General features: G+C 37.2%; 1 protein-coding gene across 3 annotated transcripts in view; it reads left to right on the top strand.

Moving 5' to 3' along the window:
- USP25 (ubiquitin specific peptidase 25) overlaps nt 1-20,707 on the top strand; it is an 88,700-nt gene extending 67,993 nt beyond the window's left edge. For 2 of the 3 annotated variants that reach the window (XM_071433676.1, XM_071433677.1), the window contains 8 exons: nt 1,177-1,374; nt 2,835-2,974; nt 11,027-11,205; nt 11,968-12,046; nt 13,834-13,913; nt 18,657-18,780; nt 19,465-19,660; nt 20,111-20,707. In XM_071433676.1, the coding sequence (XP_071289777.1) occupies nt 1,177-1,374; nt 2,835-2,974; nt 11,027-11,205; nt 11,968-12,046; nt 13,834-13,913; nt 18,657-18,780; nt 19,465-19,660; nt 20,111-20,283 (1,169 nt within the window). In that variant the 3' untranslated portion in view covers nt 20,284-20,707. Of the gene's footprint in view, nt 1-1,176; nt 1,375-2,834; nt 2,975-5,803; nt 5,918-7,668; nt 7,765-11,026; nt 11,206-11,967; nt 12,047-13,833; nt 13,914-18,656; nt 18,781-19,464; nt 19,661-20,110 lie in introns of all 3 variants that reach the window. The other variant, XM_071433678.1, reaches the window with a different exon arrangement.
- Nucleotides 20,708-23,883: the final 3,176 nt, after the last annotated feature.

The following is a 23,883-nucleotide window of genomic DNA, read 5'->3' as shown; positions in this document are numbered from 1 at the left end:
GATTTTTGAAGTGTTTTTAATAGTTATTGAAAGTTTTATTCCTGCTGCCAACTGTTTGATTGTTTTCATGGGTGGAACAATTGCTGTTCGGCTTATTGATCATAAAGAGAATGCCTGGGTTTCAGCATTATTAAAAATAAAGAACCCTTGTTTGCTAATTTGTAAATATTTTAGAGAAGGGATTGCAGAATTTTGGAGGGTTTATCTCAAGATTAGAAGAGAACTATGGAAATGGAGAAATGAGCCTTTTGACATTAAAATCCTCGTGTAGCTGCTTTTTTCCCCATAAGCTTCAGAGCCCTGATACACTCTACTGGAGCGTGGAAACTTGAAAGCTTATTCAGTAAACTGAAATGTGAATAACTTAGACCTAACAACCACACATCAAACCTGAGTAGTACAGGGGTTGGGAAATTATTTTCAGGTCATATAGGAGTATGCTGCTATAAGGCTCTGTATGGAAGTGATTAAAGAGAGGACAGCGATCCCTTAACACAAAGTTTTGGATAATGGTAGACAGAGAGCTGTCTGTGAAAGTGTCCAGATATTCAGTAGAAGGTCATGGAAAATATTCAGGTTCCTGTTTTTTCATAGGGCAGAAGGCTCAAGTGCTCATTTGTTCAGTTTTTAAATGAGAACCAATATTACCCTTGACATTCCTAGGTGGCCACGTTGGTTGTGCACTTGCAGCCACACCATAGGGTGTTTGGGCCCTGTTTGGGCCTGTGCCATTCCAGTTAAATCAGAGGCTTGCTCACTGCAGGGCAATTACTGCTGGTGGATCCCCTGGGATGTAGGATACCCCTGCAGAGACCATTCTCAAAGCAAAAGGAAGATTACTCAATTTAGCTAGTATTCTTACCAGCTAGATTTCTGAATTCTGTAGGTCCACTCTCCTACTCTCCTTCCCCTTTTCTCTTGGTAAGTTTAGTTGTGTCCAGCTCTCTGTGGCAGTAATACAATCAAGAAATGGTGGAGATTTTGTGAGTATTCTCTGAATGTTCACATAGAATGCTCAACAGATAAAAAACCAGTTAAAACTAATATAGTTTTGGGGGTTTGGTGCTATGCTGTGCATTTCTGGTAATTTCATTGAGGATATCTGTTGAACATACTTTTTACTTTCTTTTGTCCTATTCTTTCTTTTTCTGAAACACTTATTTCATGTTACCACAGAGGAGTTCAACAAAGAAACAGGGCAGATGCTTGTTGGAATGGACACGCTGCCTTCTGATCTAAGGGATTATGTCAAGGAAGACAATAAACGTTTTGAAAAAGAACTTGAAGAGTGGGATGCAGAACTTGCTCAGAAAGCACAGCAGGAGAAATTGTTATCTCAGATACCCAGGGCACCAGCACCCTCACCTGCTCCAGGTTAGCTGCTTCTACCATTGACCAAAAATCACTGGAGCTTGTCTATATATTTTAGAACATAATGAAGGAAGAAAAGATTAATTTATGTAATCTTGAATTACAGCTATTTACTTGGCCAATGTAACTATACTTCAAGTTTAGCCTGTTGGAGTGGGTTTTTGCATTTCATTTTTTATTTAAAGAAAATAATTATTCATTGGTTCTTCTGCCTTTTCCCTCCCAGTTGTCATGAGCTCCTTTTTTTTTTTTCACCCATAGAAACTGAGTCTTTTTAAGAGCGGTCTCACCAGTCTGTTTTGAGGACTTTTTAGCCTGTAAATGATGTATTTCTTCTATTCAGGATGATTTAGTGTGAGACCTACATTCACATTTTAAATTAGAATAGCATTTAGATCTGAAGAGCAGAATAATGTATTTGGTGCAGTGCATTGAATAGATTTAATGATAATGAGAGTAGGGCCTGCTTATGAAATTACTGTGTGGCAATTAGGGTGTTAAAATTGTGGAAAAGATTCTGACCAGCAACTGTGAGGCCAATGCTTGTTGGAACCCAGCTTATAAGGACCACTGGCAATCTGATTATAAACCAGAGCTGCCAGTTTTTTGGTAACATTCACCTTTTGTTCCATTGCAGTAGGCTGTGTATATTATATGAAAGATGACATGATGAATTTTCTGTCCAGATGTTCTTAGTGCTGGATTTGAGTCCTAAAGATTGAGCATACATTTCTCATAGCTATGTGTGACTGCAAAATAAGCGTAAGAACTGCAGTGATTTAATGGGATTGTTTGTTTTGCATACTCTATGGAGAGTTGCTTCATCTTTTGTTATGCTTTGAGTTCACAAACACTTTGAGATTCATGCTATTTCTTTTGTTAGTAATGGAAAGTACAAAATTAATGTTTAGTCTGCCAAAATTTGGTTTTATCATGTAAGAAATATAAGACACTATTGATACTAATCAATTTATTGCTCTCAAGTGGAGGAGACTGAGGTCTCCCTTAAGGCAGAAAAATATAATGTGTTTATTATTTTACAAAGCAAAAATAGATCTTGCACTCAGGTGGCTGGAGGTCATTCCATATGTTGAGTCTGTATCCCACAGAAACTCCAGCTAGAATCTCAGCTTTGTTCTCAGTCATCCCTGATGATTGGTTGATGAATACTCCTCACTTAAGATCTATAGACAGGACAGGTCTAATATAAATTTCTAATATAATATATTCCTAATATAAAATATTAGTTCCTAATATAAGATCAGAGATCCATTTGTAGGGAAGTGTTTAAAATGACATGAGACACAGACTGGTATAAAGTTGTATTTGTGAATTGTGTGACCTACCCTGCATTTTCTGTGTGCTTACCTTATCGATGAGATAATGATCCAAATAAAACTAATGAATTTAAAATTCATGCTTATATTAACACACAAAATTGTTGTTTTATTTGTGTCACTAAGTTCAAGCAGGAGAACTAGAGTATTTAGAGCAGCCATCAAGAACTGATATTTCAAAGCACTTAAAAGAAGATTCTGTACAAGCAATCAATAAAGCTTTAGCTGAACAAGAAGATAGAGGTCCAGAAGCTATAATGGATACGGTGAGGACATTTTCAAGCTTGAAATACTTCTTTTGCTTTTATTTTGCAAGTGAAAATTATACAAAAGCTGATAAAAGAGTGTGAATCTGGAAACTTTGAACTGACAATTGTTTTTTCTTCAGGGACTGTCCAATGCTCAAGTCCATCCAGAAACTGTATACAATGGTAATGGGTGTAGTGCAAAACTAAAAATACTATGATAGGTGTTCTCTGTTGGATTAAAGTGCTTGTCAGGAGTACAGCATATTGTTCAAATTACAATCAGCTGTTTGTGCCCACCATCTTTTAAAAATGTTAGATTATTCCATGTATTTTTGAGGAGTAAACATTGACAGTCCATGTGAAAGACTTGAAAAATATTGCTTTCAACATTCAGGTTTTTATCTGGGAAATGTAAGAACATAATTGAGTTCCTTTGACAGACCTGTCAAAGTTATGTAGCTAAGTTAATGTAGCTTTCAAAAATAAGGGGTTTTTCAACAGAATTCCATAGCTTTAATGCAGATCTACAACTTGACAAAAATAATTTTTTGTGATTCATAGGATGCCTATATTAATTTAAAATTTCTATAACAATCAGTGTTGGGTGTTTCTGTTTTCAGTTTGTACAAAGTGAAAGAGGAATGGGGCATTAACTATTTTATGTGTTATTAATGAAACTAATATTTGACACTTTCTTCTTTCAGCAAATATTTTTTTCCTTCCCTATAAGTATGTGGATAAATGACAAATGTGTTTTCCACAAAACTTTGTGTCATTAAAACAATATATGGATCTGTCTTGGAATTGTATCCATAAAAGTACAGTATGGCTTCCTTAGGCATCCCTAGTAACCACTATGGATATGAACAGTTTAGATCTGTGCAAAATGCTTCCTAAGATCAGGTGTGAATCCTCATTAAACAGAAGCAGTCTGGCCCCAGATACTTTACAATCTTTGAAAATTATGTGACAGCTTGTTGGCACCCTCTTGACCTGCTGTGTTTTCCACCCCTCCTGTGGTGTCAGGAAGGCAGGGAAGCACACTTCCTCTGCTAAACTGAAATTGAAGCTAACAGGGAAACTCACCTAACTCTGGATGAGAAGATGCTCTGCCACTAAAGCCTTAGGCTGCTGCATATTGGCCTTTTTTGAGTTCTCAGAACAGCTTAGTGGGAACCTGTTTAATACATGTTACTCCAGCTGAAAAGGTGCTGTGAGGAGACCATAATACATGATAAAATGTCTTTCATAAGGCTGTTCTCCTTCCAGGGTTTGTGACACCATCCTAGTGAGATGAGAAAGAATCTTAGCCTTTTTTCAATGCATCAAGTGTTGTAGTTCAGGAAAATGGCACTTGGCACAGTGGTCTGCCTTAAGACTTCACATGACTGTGGTTGGGGAACACCATGATCTGTTTAATGAGAAAAAAGAAAAAAAACCAAACCATGCAAACATTATTTAGAAACAAATGTAGTTCAATTTCTAGTTAATCTGAAGGTACTCTGGTAACATTTAAAAGCTGTTCTCTGTATCCCCAAATTTCACTTATGCAGAATTGTGCTTCCTTTGTGTATTGTCATTTTAATTATTAATTATTTAATAATTATATTTTAATTATTTTTAATTTTACTTTTTAATTTAATTTAATTTTACTTTTTAATATTTACTTTTTAATTATTCTGCTTCCATGTGCCTCAGACATGCAGGCATATATTCCATTACTTCCCTTCTTGTTTGTCCATTTAGGAAAGAAGGAAAGCCAACATCAGCACATGTAACAGGATTGTAGGTTACTCACCACATGTTCATTTTTTCCATTTTATGCCTTTTGTCCTTTTTTTTCCTGCCTTCCGATTGCATAGCCCTCCTTTGTATTTATACAGTGTTGGGTATAAATAGATACTGTGTTTTTGGAATCTTGGTTAAAAAGTGAAGTTATTGTTACAGTTGCAGAACAAGTAGCATAGCACTTGGCCATTGCTTGGATTAGAGTCAAGGTTCAAGTTCTGCAAATGTTGCAAACTGCCTATTATTCAGTGATAGACCATAGGAGCCATATTTGTCACTGTTGTTGTTTAAAACTTAGTTTAACATATCAAGAATTTTAGTAACAAAGATAGTCTTCTCCTGATTTTCTGTTTAATTACTCTTCTAAAAAAATAATCCAGTTAAATGTAATGCTCCTTTAAATGTTCTTTAAAAGGCTTTTTTCGGTATTTTTTTTCTCTCCCAGAGCATTGGGAAATGTTAGCTTTCAGTTTGTTTTTCTCCTTTAGTGTGGCTTCATCAGGTATTTCAGATATGAAGTATCTGACCTGGCCTTCTTCAAGGCCAGACTGGATGGGTACCTGAGCAACCTGATCTAGTGGGTGGCATCTTTAAGACTAGATGATCTTTGAGGTCCCTTCCTAAACTATGCTGATATTTTATAATATACTTAGTAATTTTGGGGTGAAATGTACAAAAAATTGTGGTTCACAGACTCATCCTTTGCCAAGTGACTTAAATTTGTAATGGATATTAGAGTTGTAATACTGGTATACTAACCTGTAAAGATAGAATTAGTGAATAAAGAACAAATGAAATAACTGTAGTAATTATGGCTTAATTTTAAAATGTATTGCTTAAAAAATTATAAATATCACTTATATTCTCTAACTAGATACAGCTTCTGAATTTTTTCAGAATTTCAGCAGTGGACATCATTGTACTAGATCAGCCTGCATCTCAGTTTGCAAACTAGATCAGTTTGCATCTCTCCACAGTTTTATTGTATTTTCTGATACCTGTTATGATGATTCTTTTTTTTCCCCCCAAGCATGTACTGATAATGGTTTTCTTCTGCAGAGCTCTGATAATGCCCCAGCTCAAGCAGCTCCCACCCAGCGAGTGGTGGAGGTGGCGATCCCCGATGTGGGGACGTTTGTGATTGAGTCAGAGGAGGGGGGTTATGACGATGAGGTACCTCGTGTGCACTGCTCCTCCCCGGGGCTTCCTCGTGCTGCCTGATGAGAAGTTTTGGCATGTCTGCACACTGTGACACCTAACAGACTTCTGCAAAACTAAATGCTTAGCCATTTGTGATCTTTAACAATGTCCTAGTTTGTCGTGAAATACGGAAGGAAAGCACTACAGACTCTTACTTGGGCACGGTTTGCATGCTGCCTTTTACACTGGAGGGGTGTCTGTCTCTTCAGCTTTGGAGAGTGAATGTTTGTGTTAGGCCAGGTAGCCTTCAAAATGCTGGTGATAAGACTGCCCACTGTTGCATTATTTAAAAGGGGACAGGACACTGAGAAATGTTTTTAATGCTTGTGCTTTCTTGTCAGTCCAGTAAAGTCTGATCTCTTATTTGCCAAGGTTAAGCTTTTCAGGCTTTGGAGATTAAATTAGCCATGGAAATAAGCTGAAATTGATATGGTTGGTAGAACTGAATCTTGCAAATCTTAAAAAAATTCAGGTTCATGCTGGTACATGTACTTGCTACTACTTGAGGAATAATTATGGGGCCTGTTGTTTTTCTGAGGAGCATTGTTTTTTGCTGCCCAGTTTCAGCAGTAGAAAGCAACACTGCTGGTCATCAAACTGCCCTGCCTTGTCACTGCTTACTCCATGTTTGTTTTGGGTGGGAATAGAGTTGGTGCAGCCCATATTGTCAGGGCGCTGAACATGGGTTCTTGGGGAGCTTTAGCTTCCCTAGGCAAATGGATGTTTCAGGTCATTCTGCCCTGGAAGTGTGATCAGTTATAACCGGGAGGATGGCGTGGGGAATAAAATGGTTTAATTGACATCATCAGATTGAATTTAGCTTCTCACAGATGTGTAGTCTCCACCTTGAAAGAAATGCAGATTTAACCTCATATAATGACCTGCTTGTTTGTTTTTACTTTTGTCCCCATGCCCTTGTCTTTCTAGTAGATAACTTTCTTGCCTATATCCCTATTCGTTTTGTGAGTGTATTCACTTTTTAGAAATGTTTTTATGTGTGGGAGACTCGCAGGGAGTTTAAGATCCTTCATCATTTCTTGCTGTACCAGCAATACCTTGGGCAGGGAGGGAGTGTTTTCCTTTGCTTACAGATTAAAAAGGAGAAAGGCTTTTCTGAGTAGCTTGGATGTATCATATTGTGTGTAACTGATGTGAATAGCAGCGAGAGATGTCCTGTGTTTGGCTTGGTGTTTGTTAATTGATGTTTAAGAGATTGTCTGCAAATGTTTCAGGGATTGATTGCATTTGCAGCAGTGAGTTTCTCTTTTTGACCTTGAAATATGCATAAAACACAGGTGGCTTTAGTGCAGTATATCTCAAGTGTGACTGGATGATTTTTCTACTTGAAACCTTTTTTTTAATCCTTTCATGGCCATGGGTAGCACTCATTCAGTGTGCAGTTTCTGCTTGGTACTAATGCTAAACTGTGCATGCTCCTTTCCTGGGAAGTTTGGTCCATGTAACTTTTTTGACACAGATTTTTTTCTTTTTTTTTTTTTTTCTTTTTTGTAAGATTCCTTTAATGTTGATACAGTAAAACTATATATACACATGCCATGATTTGATTTGCAGATTATGCTCACCAGATCTGTATTGAAGTGTGCCATATCAATGTATGCATGCATTAAGTTGCTTTTTCATTTTGCATGAGGCTAAAGGCATATTGAATTTAGTCATTAAAATATTAATCATTCAAAACTTTTACCTTAAATCCCTTGTGGCAGGTCATGCTGACCCCGAACATGCAAGGTATTATCATGGCTATAGGTAAAGCCAGGAATGTTTATGACAGGTGTGGGCCAGAAGCAGGGTTCTTTAAGGTACAACTAACATTTTCAACTTTTTCTCCTCTGACTTGTTAGATATGCTAATCCCCTCTACCCCTTTCTGTATATAAAGTCTTCTCCAGCTTGTCTATATCAGTCCCTCATTTAGATGCTTACCCCTTGAAAAATATACAGATATTTGCCCTGTTGATATCAGCAGCTCATATACCTTTCTGCATTTCAGCTTTTTAGTAATAGTAGTGAGTAACATATTAGTGATATGAAACCTAGATGTGTAATTGATAAAAGTATATGGGTTTTTTCTCCTGTTAGTAATAAAACCCATGCCTTTGCTAGACTGTGGGACGTAAGGATTTTTTTTGCCCAGGGACTTTTAGTCATTTGTTGTTTTTTCAAAGAGATATTTTTGGTTTGTACTCCTGAAAAGATTTTTAATAATTCCAAATTGCTTGCTTTTGTGTAACTGCATGGGTGTCAATACTATTTATTTAAGCAGTGGTTTATTATGGGAATTAGACATTAGGCTTTTTATGTAAAGTGATTAGTCTTCACTGTGCCACCAGATTTAGGAATGTGTTCATTTTCTTAAATACACAAACTTCTGAGCACCTTTAGCTCATGGCCTTTCGAATTTTCAGGGTATTAAAAAGGGAGTTTCTTTGACATGATGTAAAGTGTAAAATCCTCTCAAATGTGATTTGGAGAGGAGAAAAAAGTTTCTTGCTTGTCACTGAGTAGCGGTCTGTTTTCTTCTTAATTGTTATGGTGTACTTCCACTAGAAGAAATTCTAAAAGCCACAAAGCCCCCAAACAAGCAACAAACAAACAAAAAACCCTAACATCACCAACAAAAAGCTCTGCAACTCCTTGGTAAGGAAATTTAAACCTCATGGATTGGTTGCTTGGTTTGTCTGTGTGGGTGTTTGATATGGATACTTAAAGAAGGGTTATAAGCATAATGTGTGTGCAGGGCTGTCTCTGTTAACTGTGCCTGATCTCAGGGAAGGGAGAGACATCTGCCACAGCCTCTGCTCAGTGAAACTGGGTTTGCTTGGGATTCAGTGTTGGTTGCTTTTTTTTTTCTCAAATTTATTAATGAAAATATGTAAAGTGTTTTTCAAGTTAAAGAAAAAATCCTCATTTGATCAAATCACTCCTTGATTTGAACCAGAAATGTCAATTATATCTAATTATATTTTTTTAATTTGAAGGGTGTTTTGATAATTTTAAAACAGAAAATTACTTCAAAATAAAATTCTATTTAATGCTTTAGAGTTATCAAAACAATGCCCAGTTGAAATGATTTTCAGTCTTTAATTTTGAGTCCTTGAACATTTAGGCTTCATGGGGGCAGAATGTCTTTCAGTGAGAAAATGTTTTGACATACAGTAGAAAATTTCCTTACTCATTTTCTGCTGAATCGTGTTTGTAGTAGCTTAGAAGAGGTGAAATATGGTTCATTTTGAAGGAATACATTAGTATGAATGGATGCAGATAAAGTGGGGTTGTTTTGGGAGCAAAAGTTTTGGTTTGGGACACATCCAGATGAAATCTCACTTTTTCCTGTAACTTACTTTAAAAGCTTCTATGTCTTTTATTACTGTTATTGTGTTCCTTTATGTGTTTGTTCTTGATGAAATTAGTGTTTCCAAAAAACTGGGGGGGTTCTATATCTTCATTTAATGTTACTCAGGTGAAACTCTAGTGGTGTGGGTCATTGTGACAGCCAAGGTTCCACTCCCCCCTAGACCTCAGGTTTAAGACATGACTAACATTCAGATATTTCTTGGTCAGTGATCTCTTCCAATATATAAAGGTTCTTTAACCTTTATAGACAACTCCTTGCAGAGTGTTTCCTTTAATATCTTTGTTATCCTTAGTGAGAAAATGAAAGCATATAATATTTTTTTACTGTCCCTTTTTTTGTGTAGTGTTTTTTTTTTCATTTTGGTAAAGATTTCTGAATCTGTAGAATACCACATTATTTTAAAATTATTATAAAAATATAGAGTTTGTGTTGCATTTTTCCTACTTCTAAATAATTATATAAAAAATTAAATGTTTAAATCAGTTTATTTTTGCTTCCTCAATAAACAAGGTTTAATTGTTAGCCATGTTGACTTTCTAATAGTGGAACTTCTGATGTAAGATAATCGAACCTGTGTGGCTTTTGGCATTTATAATGTTGTCCTAAACATCCTTTTTAATGGTAATGCAAATCATGAGTATTTAAATGATACTGATGCAGAATATTCTCCTAAGTTTTAAAGGTCTCCATGTGCTCTATGTTTACACCTGGATGATTATTACTCTACATGTTTAGTCCTGAAACAAAATGTGTTATTAGCAGAGGATGGAAGCCCAGATTTCTGGTATTACAGCATAAAGACACTTGAAATACCAAGCAGGGTTTTAATTTTTTTTTTTTTGTGAGTGCTTTGATGCTTTATTTCATGCATACGTTGTATTGAAACTTTGCAAATGTGTTAGGAAACCATCTGATAACCTCCCTGTTATCAGAGGGAATTTATGGAATGTGTGTTAACATTTGTCACCATTTTTCTAATTCTTTTTCTCGTTGCTCCTGTTCATGCTGTATAGTGTCAGTGAATAAAATCTAATGAACATATGAAATGATGTTCATTAAAACCTAATGTGCTGGCAAAGCTGGAAAAGTAAATGATTCTGATGACCTCTAAAATATTCAGGGAGGGCTGTGTCCTGCCCTATAGTGCAGTACTGTTCATATGGAATTATTATTTTCTTCAGAAATCCTATCAATTGTTTTTTATTGAAGGATATATTTCATTCCCACTTAGTATTTTCCGAATCATACACGTTCACTAAACTTCTTGGAGGGTGTATTTTTTCATGTCTTTGCATTTAACCATATATTTGAGGTACTTTTTTACCTTATGAGACTTCAGAAAATTTCTCAAGGTCAAGTGCCTGAAATCTTACACTTGTCTTGGGCTTAAAGAAACCTCTCTAAGGATTGTATAACTCTCCTCTCAGGGAGACATAGCGACAGGATTGGAAATACTTTTGAAGGGCAGGTTAAATTGGGATTTTGTCAGGCTTAACTGCTGAGAGAAAATACCAATTTGACAATTTATCTGTGGTTTTGGTTCTTTTTTCTTTTTAAAAACATAGTTTAGACTTCTTAGAAGGGTGATCTGTGAAACTATTAAAAATTTTTATAGGCAAAATGCTGTGGCACATAAAGTATCTTGTGTCTGTGATGTCTGAGTTGAAAGCCAGAAGGAATAATGTCTATTTTCTTAAAATTATGTAGGCAATTAAGTTGGAATACACACGTCTGCTAAAATTAGCCCAGGAAGATCCGCCACCTGAATGTGATTATCGTTTGCGTCATGCAATTGTTTACTTCATCCAAAACCAGGCACCAAAGAAGATAATTGAGAGGACATTGCTGGAGCAGTTTGGAGATCACAATCTCAGCTTTGATGAAAGGTAATAAGATCTGCACATCTCATTTCCTGTGTTCATGAATGTTCTCTGATGTGTGGAAACACCCCTTCATATTTGGCTGGTGTGTTTGGCTTTATCTCCTAGTTAACAGCATGCGTGCTTACGTTGTAAAACAAATCATCTTTATAAAAATCCCTGTTAAAAGACTAATCAAGAAGTTGAGTTTCTACTCACCTAAATTAAGTAGAAATGCTCAAGGTTGTTCATAATCTTGCACATAGTTTTTTGTACTTTCTTTCACTTTGTTTTCTCACTGCCCTGAAAGGAAGTAGTAGAGAGCAAAGCCTTTCCAACTGGGTGAGTGACTGACTCGAGAGCAAGGCTATGTCTCTCTTCCACTCAAAATTTCATCTACTTACTTATATAAATAGATAAATTAAAAGTTAGAAAACAGTCTGATTTCTGTGTAGGGAATAATCTTCTAAACTTCTGCCAAGTAATTGTCAGGGAGTTTCAAACTATCTGAAATTTAAAATTAAAAGAAAGACTGAGCAATGTAGCAATTTAGCAAAATAAAAGAAATAATCCTTTAAATAGCACAGGCCTCCATCACACATACTTCAAAAGTGTGCCTTCTCCTGCTGATTATACCATGCATAATAAAATGTACATTTTCCAAGGCATTTTCATACTGGTTTGCATAAGGCTGTAGCTCATACTGTTTGAGGCTCCTGTCTTTGTAAGGATAATACCCTCTGTGAATTTCCAGTAATATTTAACGATTTTTTTTTTGCTTTTCGTAAGGTGCTGTAACATAATGAAGGTTGCTCAAGCCAAACTTGAAATGATAAAGCCAGATGAAGTAAACATGGAGGAATATGAGGTCGGTATTTCTTATGCTTTAAATTAAGTTGTAGCGTGAAATAGTTATCAGTAAAGCTGAATTTTGTCTTTACAAATTTCTTCTTGTCTCAGACTGAGAAGTTCAAACTGGCTATTTATTTAAAGCCCTTATTTGTCTAAAGGCTGCTCTTGAGCTAAAGCTGTTTTTTCCACATCTGTAATTCCAGTGTTTGAGCCATTAATAAATGTCAGGTTGGAATCTGTCCTTACTTCGTTATCGTGTCTTGACGTCACTAACAATATTTTGTAATTTATCACCACATGAGCCACATGGCTTTTTCTAGGCAGCTGGCAAGGAAGGAGGAGAGTGGTCTGTGCCCAGCCTTGCTCATCTTGAGAGTTGCATAGCAGGCACAGTCCCATTTGTGCTTCTCCTCCAGCTATCTCTGCAGCTATTCCCATTTTCTTATGAGCAGCAGATTCTTTTCTTTGCTGAGACCATGCATAACCAGTGTATGCATTTAATTTTTCCTCCTGTGTTGTTTAGAAAAACTTGGAGGGAAAGTGAGAGTGAATATTGGACATTAAATAATCATGACTAATAGTTGCTTAAATAATTCATCTCACATTTAAAGCTAAGCCTGTAGCTGATTTTCCAGCATCAGTTTCAAGTCTGAGTAATACTGTTCATTAAGACCTCTTAACAGTGGGTATTTATGTCCTGGGCAGATTCCAGTGCACCACCCATACCTCCTTGTTGTGTTGGTAGGTCCAAACAACTTGATCAGGAGGGTAATGGGAGTAATCTTCCCCTCACAAATCCAATGAAAAATATTTTAATTTCCACTTCTCACTACCAGGTTTAGGACCTACAGTAGAAACTACTGTATTACAGTGTGCCTCCCTAGTCTGATAGGGAGGGACCCTCAGAGTGGCATTTTAATTGCATTTTCTTGGCTGTGCAGTGCTCAGCGTTTTACCATTCTCTGAATAATGCTGCACAGAGAGAACAAACAATTCTGGACTTGACTCTTAAGAGGAGTGGGGAGTGGGGATATCATCTGTTCCTCTGCAGAAGGGTGCCCCTTTTTTAGCTCCTGCTATAGGTAGTTGGGAGTTTCACCATAGATTGTGTCAGTCCAGTATAGTGAGCTGGCATTTTATGGATGTTTTCTCAAGCTCTTTCTGTTGAGTCTGCTAGTAGCTGTGTCTTACAGTGTGCTGTCCCCTATTTTATCTTTAATGCACAATTGAAGGTCAGCACTTAACCCTCTGTAGAGAAAGTGCCTTTCTCACCTGGAGCATTTACCTGTAAAGTGAACCAGGAGTCACTTGGTGTAAATGGTGATGCAGTAAGATAATTGTTCTGCTTCAGCAAGAGCATTTCATCAGAGTTGCATTTGGGTATTTTTAACACTTCCCATGTAAAATGTTCAGGCTTTTTCTATGTCATTCTTGTATTGAAAATTAAGCTTACTATCTGGTGTATGAAAAAGCTTTCCAACACTTCCTGAGTAATATAGGGAAGAAAAAACAAGATCTTGTATAATTTTACCTGTGGTTCTCCAAAGATACTTTGTGTTCCTTTCAAATGGTAATAGGTTCTGTAAGAATAATCTCATCTAGAAATGTTTAAGACGTTTAAGAATTTTCTTTTTATTGAGGGAAGGGTGGATTCTGGTGGACTTCCCTCATATGCAAGCCTACTGGCATCCTTAGTACTTACTGTGACTGGACACTAAATTTAACTGGAGGGGGGGTTGTGTTTAAAAATAATTATATTTCATTTTTGTGGATGAATGTCTATTTACCCTTTCTTACATGCAGAGATGGCATCAAGACTACAGACATTTCAGGGAAACAACCATATTTCTCATGGTAGGATTGGAGTTTTTCCAAAAAAAGAGGTAAGTGGTAGTATAGAACTCAAATGTAGTGGAATGATGTGAAAGCAAAATGTAATGTTGATAAGTAAAGCTGCTTTCTAAATTAAGATGTGTTTAATTTCCATTTCCAATTTCTTATACAAGCCATGGGTTCTTTTCAGAGCACCCTCCACATGCACCCCTATTCTTCCTTCTATTCTTAAGTGCTCTGGATGTCACTCTGTGCACATACATTTATTTGCTTTCATCAGCAGGCACAATTAGTCAAAGTCTGTGTCTTTGTTGCTTTTTGGCTGGAACTTCCCACTGAAGCAGTTGTACCTTCTGCATTAGTCTGAGCCAAAACTCCACCTATGGTGGCCTTTAAAGGTCAGGAAAACAGAACATATTTGAGAAAAGCTGTCATGTATAGCTGTCATAGTTGTAACTGATTGTCCTTAACTCTATGGTGATTCATTCCCTTCTCTTTTTGAACCAAGTCAGAAATTGTGGCTGTATAAAATGGACATTTATGTACTTAATTCAGAACAGCTCATATTTATTCTGATCTACACATGCAAGAAGAATGGTGATTACAGTCTAAATGTAGTCAGTCACTGTTCGTGTATAAAACAGCATGTAGGTAAATTTGTAGTGGGAGTCAAATTTAATTCTTTGTTTCTTTGTTAAGTAGTAAATTGCTCCATATTTCTCATCCTATGTCTTCCCAAAAAAGAAAGGCCCCAAACAATACAGGAAAATTGATTGCAAAAGACACAGCCTTGCCTTTGTGACACGATACCTCTTTTTATACTGGCTAACACCATCAGCCCAGAGTCTTGGGTTGTCTTCAGGTTACCACCATGTAATAAACAGTACATTTACTAATAATCTGAATTGAAATATGCTGCACTATTGGTCTTAAACAGTTTGTGTACAAAGGTTAGTCAGAAGATTACCTGGCTTATTTGAAGTCTGGTGTTGCTTCATTCCTTAAAGAGGCAGAAATGTCACAGGCATTGGTGTGGCTTATAGGAACCCCTTCATGCATTCTCTAAGATTACAGGTGTGGTGACACATCTTCTAGTTCTTTGGCACTGGGACTCCAGAGTGGCACCTTCAGTTATAAAATACCAATGTTTTCAATAAATTCCTTCTTGCCATAACATAATCTGGTTGTGCCAAGGAGGAGAGAGGGAAGCACAGGTTTGTACTATGTGCTAAATGACGTTCTCCACTATTTACAATAACTTGCAGAATTAGGTTTTTTCCTTTGTTAAAAAGCACCTTCATAATTTAAAAAACAAGCCTATTATCACCAATGTGATAATACTTACACTCTAATATGGGTCAGAAATAAAAGGTACCATTTCAGAAGTGCTTCATGAAGTTTCTGATACAAAGATAGTAGGACTGAAGTATGGTTAGTGGATCAGTGAGATCTGGCTATCCAGTGACCTGCTCCAAAGGCATCTTGTGCAAATATATACCTGTGTTTCAGCTTCAGATTCCCAAAAGTTTCAGAGATTTACAGAGATTCCCACTTAAGAGAGGAACGGTACCATCCTTATGCTGGAAACAAGACTAAACTGCTGATCCCTGTCAGTTCATTCAACACTGAAGTCATAAAATCATAACTTCAAAAATACTCATGAAAGGATAGACTTTCATAATAGAAATATGATCTTCATTAGTTTTGAGGCTTTTTTTTTCCCTGCAAACCCACCTCTCTGTTGACAAACTTTTCTTAGCTTCAGTAACACTGAATGATAACCTAGCAGCACTCAGTGTCTTGATGGAGCCAAAAGTCAACATTTATTCAAGCAGTATTTATTTCTTTAATTGTAATGTGTTGAACAAACACAGAAATCAAGATTAGTTTGGTATATCTTTTTCATGCCTACTTTCAGTGGTCACTTGTCATCCCTGATGGTGAGTGACAAGGCCCACTTTTCACTGCAGGTGGAGAATTAAGGCAGATCGTCTCTGACTTCAGTGTGGAGTAGTAACCTACTCTGGCTGAGATGAACCCAGGCAGCTAATGAGCCTTGGTAGGAATTTTGCCTGCAGCTCACTCTTGTGGCAGCAACTTAAAATTGAACAAACTGTATGCATTAGCAGTTGCCTTTTTAAGTTTCTTGGAATGCCAGTACAGCTTTTCAGTTTTGACTGAAATGCCTTTTTCAAAGCAGTGCCATTTTGCCATTCTGTGCTTTCTGTGTCTTTTCCAATGCCTCAGCCTTCTGAGCTCCAGAATTTTGTGAGCAGCTTCAGTGATTTTAGGTTTAATCTGCACACACTTGAACTTATGTGCAGTTCAGCTGTGAGAAGGCAGAAAGCCAATCATGTGCTGGGCTCATCCAGAGCCCCGTGGGCAGCAGGGCAGGGAGGGGATTCTGCCCCTCTGCCCCCTCTGCTGAGACCCCACCTGCAGGGCTGCATCAGCTCTGGGCTCCCAGCACAGCAAGGACAGGGACCTGCTGGAGCCAGGCCAGAGCAGGCACCAAGGGGATCACAGGGATGGAGCATCTGCCCAGTCAAGACAGGATGAGAATGTTGGGGCTGTCCAGCCTGAAGGAAGAGAAGGGTTGCATGGAAACCTGAAAGCAACCTTTGAGTATCTGAAAGGAGCCTACAAGAAAGATGAAGGAGAGACCTTTTACAGAAGCATGGAGTGACAGGACAAGGGGGAATGGCTTAAAAAATGACAGAGAGGAGGTCTGGATTCATTATCAGAAAGAAATTCCTTACACTCAGGGGGGTGAGGCACTGCAACAGGATGCCTGGAGAAGCTGTGGCTGCCCCATCCCTGGAAACCTTCAAGCTAGGTTGCATGGGGATTTGTGCAGCCTAGTCTAGTGGAAGGTGTCCCCCTGCCCATTGTGATGGTGTTCACAGGGGTCTCAGGTTGAGGGAAGAGATGAGGATCTGACTCCATGTTTCAGAAGGCTTGATTTATTATTTTATTATATATATTATATTAAAACTATACCAAAAGAATAAAAGAAAGGATTTCATCAGAAGGCTAGCTAAGAATAGAAAAAGAAAGAATGAATAACAAAGGCTTGTGGCTCAAAGAGTCCGAGCCAGCTGACTGTGATTGGCCATTAATTAGAAACAACCACATGAGACCAATCACAGATGCACCTGTTGCATTCCACAGCAGCAGATAACCACTGTTTACATTTTGTTCCTGACGTCTCTCAGCTTCTCAGGAGAAAAAATCCCCAGGAAAGGATTTTTCAGAAAATATCATAGCAACAGCCCATGGCCTTCAACCCAGGCCACCCTATGATTCTATGGATCTGTTTGCTGATATTACTGTAGCCCCATTCCTCAGACCCAAGATAAATAAGGAGTCTGAGGTTGGATTTACAGTCATGATAATCTAAAATAGCTTACTTTGGTGTTAAATGGCACCACAGTTGTTTGAGTAAAGGGTCACACATAGGTGAGGGAAGGAGCAAGAAGAGGGTGACTGGAAATAACTACCACCACTGAGTTTTAATTTGCATCAACAGAGCTATTGACACTGCAGCTTCAGCCTGCAGTTTCACAAATAACTGAACTAAGAACAGGAGAAGGTCCACCCCCTCTGGGTTTATAACCAGCAGTTTCAGTTCTTGTAATCATCTTTTCTTCCATCATCTTCATCTTCGTGACCAGTGGTATGAAGAGTTTTCATGGCTAGGAAAAATGGAAGTAGCCTTTCCCCTTATTTTTATGTTGTCTCATTGGGAGGTATTACCTTACATCCTGAGTTATTTACTTTGGAAAATTCTTGACTTGTATTCAGATATGCTCTGTGTCTACACATAATTTTTAGCCTTTTTCAGTAGCTTGGTAGTTGGTTTTGGTAATTTCAGCTTGACACATGAGCTCATACTCTCATCAGGAAGGAGTGCACGATTTCATGTTCCTTTAACCACTCCCCTAGGAAATTTCTCTTCCTAGATTTTTTTTTATTATTTGAGTAAAAATGAGATATCAAATTGCCTGTTTTTAGGGTAGCTACCGGAACTGCTTTCAGTGCTTGGCTGTCATAACTGGGTCTTTTTAAATCAGAGAATTAACCATTTCAGGTGTTTGCAGGAGATGATGTGCAGCAGTATGAGGGGAGATTGTTCATCTGTGCACGAAGGGATCTCTGTCAATTACTAACTGACAGGTTCTTGGGTGCTCTCTTATTCCTTCTCTACCAATTAGCCTTGCATTTATCTTCTGCATTCAGATTAAAGACAGAAATATCAACAGTCTGACAGCACTTCTGCTGCTGAAATTCTGTGATGGCTTCTTCCATCACATTAGATTTCAAGTAACTCGGAAGAACTTTCAATTAGTGAAGCTTAAAAATTCACAGTTGTTGTTTTAGAAATAAGGCGACAACTTTAAATCTTATTTGCTGAGGTGTAGAATGCTATCAAGATATTCATGGCAATGGAAACTCAAACCCAATGTGACATAAATGCAGTCAGGAAAAATTAAATTTTCATGGATACTCAAGGCCAATCTAAAGTTGTTTTTGAAGTGAGTGAAATGATAACTCTTGGTTTCAGTGAGCTTTGGATTAGACATTGTTTGTAATGATCTAACCTAATAATAAAATAATTTGTTCTAGTGTGTGTAAAAGACAAAATTGTATGGTTTAAAAAAAAATTATGAAGAGATTGGTGGGAAGGGGTGGACTTGCCATCCAGCAAGTGGAGTTATCTGTCCTTGGAATAGTTACATTGAGGCAGGTGGTATGTGGATATTGCACGTAATGCTTTTGTTTCTTCACTACAGTTACATGGAAGCCTTGCTCTACCTTATCTATGCTTACCAGAATAACAAAGAACTCTTGTCCAAAGGCCCCTACAGAGGGCACGACGAGGAGCTGATATCTCACTACAGACGAGAGTGTTTGCTAGTAAGTGAAGGGTGAACTGGATGTCTCAAAATGTTGAGTTTGCTGCATAGTTCTAATAAAATTAATTAATAGAAAAGTATTGCCATCATGTACAACAAACCTCAAACTTCCCTGCATTAGTAATTTAATAGTGAGGCTGTAAGAGGGAAAAATGCAAAAGTAAAAAAGAAAAGGTTATTCCCCCCATTTTTTGCGAGCAGCCAATCATTTTCTTTATGATTATAGTGGGCTTACTGCAGTCATGTCTGGGATGGGTGGGAGTAGTGATTGACAGTGCTGGTGAGCAGACTCAGCCTGCTGCCATGGTTTGATGGGGAGACAAATATTGGCAAAGGCATCAGCAATGATGCCTTGCCTGAAACAAGGGATTTTTTCCTTGTTATGTCACTTTTAACAATAGTGAAAAAATAAAAGCCGGTGATAGAATCTCAGCCTTAACAAAACAGCTGCACAATTGGAGTTGGCAGGTATGAAATGAAGTGGCTTGAGGAACAGCATAAGTTCAAGTGGATTAGTACAGCATATGCATCATGGAGTAAATGTTAAAATACAGCTGTGGTTAATACAAACTGCCAGGTAATTCTGTAGAAAGACTGTGCTTTAAAAGAAACTGATAATGATGCATGGTAGAGTGTGAAATGCTGTGTACTTAAAAGCTTTCCTTTTTTGTGATGGTTGATGAAGAAACTAAACGAACATGCTGCAGCACTGTTTGAATCGGGAGACGATCAGGAAGTAAATAATGGCCTGATCATAATGAACGAGCTTATTGTCCCGTGTTTGCCATTACTACTGGTGGATGAAATGGAAGAGAAAGATATTGTTGCTGTGGAAGATATGAGGAACCGTTGGTGTTCTTATCTTGGACAAGAAATGGAACGTAAGTCATTTATTATTAAGGTAAAAGGCCCTTGTGCACCTTTTTTATGAGTATGATGTTTTCAATATTTGGAATTAAACCCATATCTTTTTTTGCCTTGGTAATGTTTTTTGAGCTGCCCTGACTTTTGAATAATTCTGTAGACATTTAAATAAAAGATTTTTCCATAAGTTGCACTGGGCTATCAGGCTGTAAAGGAAACATGCTTTTTGAATGGGAAAACACTTGTGGTGTTATTAGACTACCTAAAGGGGAGTTTATATCAACATCTTACTAGGAATTGGTATGTCCTAGTTATTGCTTGGTAGGGCTAAAGAATCTGAATTATTCCAAGTGAAACTCCTCCTCTTCTACCCACTAATTTAAAAAAAAGTCAACATTGGGCAGAAAAAGGACAATTCTACATGTGAACATAAATGCTTATGTTTGTTTTTCTGGTTTGATTTGCAGCCAGCTTGCAAGAAAAACTGACAGATTTCCTGCCAAAACTGCTAGATTGTTCTACAGAGATTAAAGGTTTCAATGACCCGCCAAAGTTACCCTCCTACTCCACACATGAACTGTGTGAAAGATACGCCCGAATCATGTTGTCACTCAGTCGAACTCCAGCCGATGGAAGATAAATTCTGCAGACCTTCCTAAGCACATTGTATAAACTTTTTTAGTTCTTAAACCTTGCCTTCCTGTCACAGGGTTTGCTTGTTGCTGCTATAGTTTTTAACTTTTTTATTTTAATAACTGCAAAAGAGAAATGACTGTACAAACTTTAGCCAGACTGCAAACGATTAAAGCTGAGAATCGCATGGCGCTCAGTCGTTTCAACCAGAATTGATGCAACATGCAAGTCTGATCATTATGGCAAAACTGCTTTTTTGCCATTTATCTGTTACAGTATTACTTTGCTTTTATCTTAAGATCCTTTACTTTATCAACAGCTGTCTGGATCATTTTGTGACTGCAACTACTTTAAGTGTCCAGTGCTGTGTAAATACATGGTACTTGGTAGCTTGTAAATGAAAAGAAAGAATAAAGTTTTATTTATGGCTACTTCTGTGTTTGCAAGCAGATACCTTGTATATTATTGTAAAATACGGGTATTTTTAGAAGAGATACAGTATATTGACAGGTTACTCAATTTTATAGACAAGGTTCTTTAGGATTTATGGCCAGTTTCCTTTCAGGTACTCAGAGATTACTGTATGTGAATATATTGAAAAACTGTCACAGTATTATACACAATGGTGTTTTGTATATTCTTCACTGGTCTGTTTGATACTGCACCTGAGCACTTTAGTGTGCGTGTGAATGGCCATGCCAAGTCTTTTCTAATGGTAGGGACTGGCTTCTCAAGCAAAACAATAATGGCACCTTCCTTCTCTTCTTAGAAAAAAATTGAAGTAAAAAAATTAAAATATTTTCAGTATAAATATATTACACCCTCTAAGCAAAACTTCTTAAAATTGGTGTAAGTGGAGAAAATAAAGATTTTAAAAACCTGAATTTATGAAGCTTAAGGATTAATCAGTTTTTAATTGGTATTTGAGTCATGTAAATGACCACAAATAAAATCTTAATTTTAATTCTTTACTTGAAATGGGTTGCTATTGTTGCAACAAAATATCTCAAAAATCTTTTATCTGTCCTAATTAAATTTCTGTTGGAAGTAAAAGAACATATCTATCGGGCTTGTTTTGTAGAACTGAAATAATGTCTGGTTTTAATGAAGAAACTTAATTATTTTGTGGAAAAAGATATTTAATGCATCCTTAGGTAATCCTGTTACCTGACACTATTTTGATTCCTTCTCTTTTTAGAGAACGTTTTGTGTTAGATCAGTAAAATATGTGAATATTTATTTGTATGTTTTTATTGGAGCGACACAACTTTTCCTTACAGGTTTTCAAGTGGTGTTTCAATATCTGCTAATAAAAACTACAGAGGGAAGGGAAGGCAAGGAATGATGAAGTTCAGACCACCTAGAAGTGCAGAAATGTGGGTATCTCATATGCAAGAGGCAGCAGAGTTCAATCTTTGCACGTATCAGCCTGAGAACTTGTTCTCTCTGGAGAGACCCTGGATCACAACGTACAGGGAATGGAATGTGGCCTTCAATTCCAAATCTGTTCAGGGCTGTTCTCCACTCCTCTTTTCAGTACTGCAGTGCTTCATGCTTTTTCAAACCACCCATTTATTTTATCAATTTTTTTTTTAAAGAATATTGACCTTTTAGAAGTGAAAGACTGCAAAGGAGCATTATTTTAGGTCTGAGACTGTTGATGTGTGAAATATCCCTCTTAAAGTAAAAGGTTTGCTTACTATGAAGTGGGAGAGGATACATTTTAAAAGCTTTTACATTTTGCACCTGTTCAACTTTGATTTGAAACTCAGGAAGATGCCTACTTAGCACTGTATTTTTAAACAAGTTTTGGAATAGATCAGACTTCCTACTTTTAATAATAGTAAAAAGAATTAGATGTGAAAGAACAACTATTTCATTATGGCTAACAGGTTTTGAGTGTTTGTGGAAGCTTTTAAGGAAAGCTCCCCTCTTACCCCAAAGGAGCCAGTAACCCTCATCTGCTTAATCTTTCACAACAAACACATGGGGAAACACATGGGGAAAGGCACTCTTTCTAAGGTAAAAAAGAGAAATAAATTATTTCATCTGGGAAGGATACCTAAGATTTTTAAATTAAAAGGAAGACAGGAAGGATGAAACTTGGTTTTTGTTTTAGATTTTTTTTTATTATTCAGTTTCTGAAAGTATGAAAATAATCCATTGAAGTAGTGAAGATAATTGTGTATTCCTCTGCAAAGACAAATTTTTGAGTTGAATTGAGAAGGCAAAAGAGCAAAAGTAAATATAGATGTGTTTTGCTATTTTAGTATATTTTTAATATCTGAGTTTAAAACTTCAGTGAAATCATTGATGATTACATTAATATGAAATCATTAGTGGTTACATTAACTTTGTCTTAAAAGCCTTGCTTTTCTCACTGCAGTAAGGCAGTTGATAGCTTGGATTCACAGTGCCCAGCACAAAACCTCTACAAGTAACTGTAAGGTAGTAAAGCATACAGTCCCTTTGGCTACCTGGTAATCTGGGGGAGAATTATGTCAGGAGGTATGGTCTCTTCAGCATGGGGATTATGAAGGGTTTTATCAGGGTTTTTCACAGTTAATAAAACAAAGAAAGATTAAGGAACTTTACTGAAATTCATTTACAAAATCACCTGTATGTGCCATCAAGTGAAAGGTGATAGGAAGGTAAAGATGTTGCTTCATAGTGAGAAAAGGCCTGAATTTACCCTTTTTTACTTAATTCCCTTTTTTTTAATCTCTTCCAAACATGTTTTCATTTTAGCTGCCCGATCCTACTGCTTTACTTGAAGTGATATTTTGGTAGTATCAAGAATCCTGTTGTTTCTAGTTCAAGCTCCCACAGCAGGTCTGCCAGTCTCAGCCTAGGAGAAAACCATGAGCAGCAGGAGAATTGAGCTGAATAGATGAAGAGGATGGGTGGATGGAGTCAGTTTGTCCTTCTTAGATGTGGGACATTTGGAATCACACCAGACACGAAGAACTTGACCTTCTCTAGTGAGTCAGTGTTGCTTTGTGGGCAGTCTGTGCTTTACTGCAAGGGAACAGGGTTGCTCAAATAAACCTGAAGTATGAGCAGCCCCAAAATGCTTTGTGTTCAAGCATTAACATACCACAATTTCATAATATCTGCATTAAGTATCTTTCAGGTTGTTTTTAGGTAACCCTGTGAAGATTGCAGCTCCCAAAAGAACTGGACACCACCAGTAGCACACAGGAGACAGCTGGATATTGTCCAACAAATGTAAAGGTTCATAAAGGGAGACAATGGTTGCTGCCCATATTCTTCATTTTGTCACGTTTCCTTCTCTCAGTCTCCAGTGACTCCAGATGCCTGTGGGAGGCCTTATGTAAGCACAAGGTAAAGAATTTTGATGGAACAATGCACCACTCTAGGTCTGCAATGAGTCACCTCATCTGTGCAGCATTTTTCAACGTAAATGTGTGTTTTAAAAAAAATATATATTCTAGATGCGAGCCTGTAAGAATGCAAGAAAAGTCACAGTCTTCACAGTGAAAGTGGTGGCATCTTTCCATTTTTCTTTTCTGGAGAGGTCAATAATACAAATATGAAAATGCTCTTATCTAAAGAGGTATTTTAGCAAAATGTAGTAGGTAGAATT

This window comes from Agelaius tricolor, unplaced genomic scaffold (genome assembly GCF_023055355.1).
Source record: "Agelaius tricolor isolate 1412-34295 unplaced genomic scaffold, bAgeTri1.0.p SCAF_9, whole genome shotgun sequence".
In the NCBI taxonomy this organism is placed as follows: domain Eukaryota; kingdom Metazoa; phylum Chordata; class Aves; order Passeriformes; family Icteridae; genus Agelaius; species Agelaius tricolor.
Note: the sequence above shows the minus strand (reverse complement) of the source record. Positions and strands in the feature narration are given on the sequence as shown.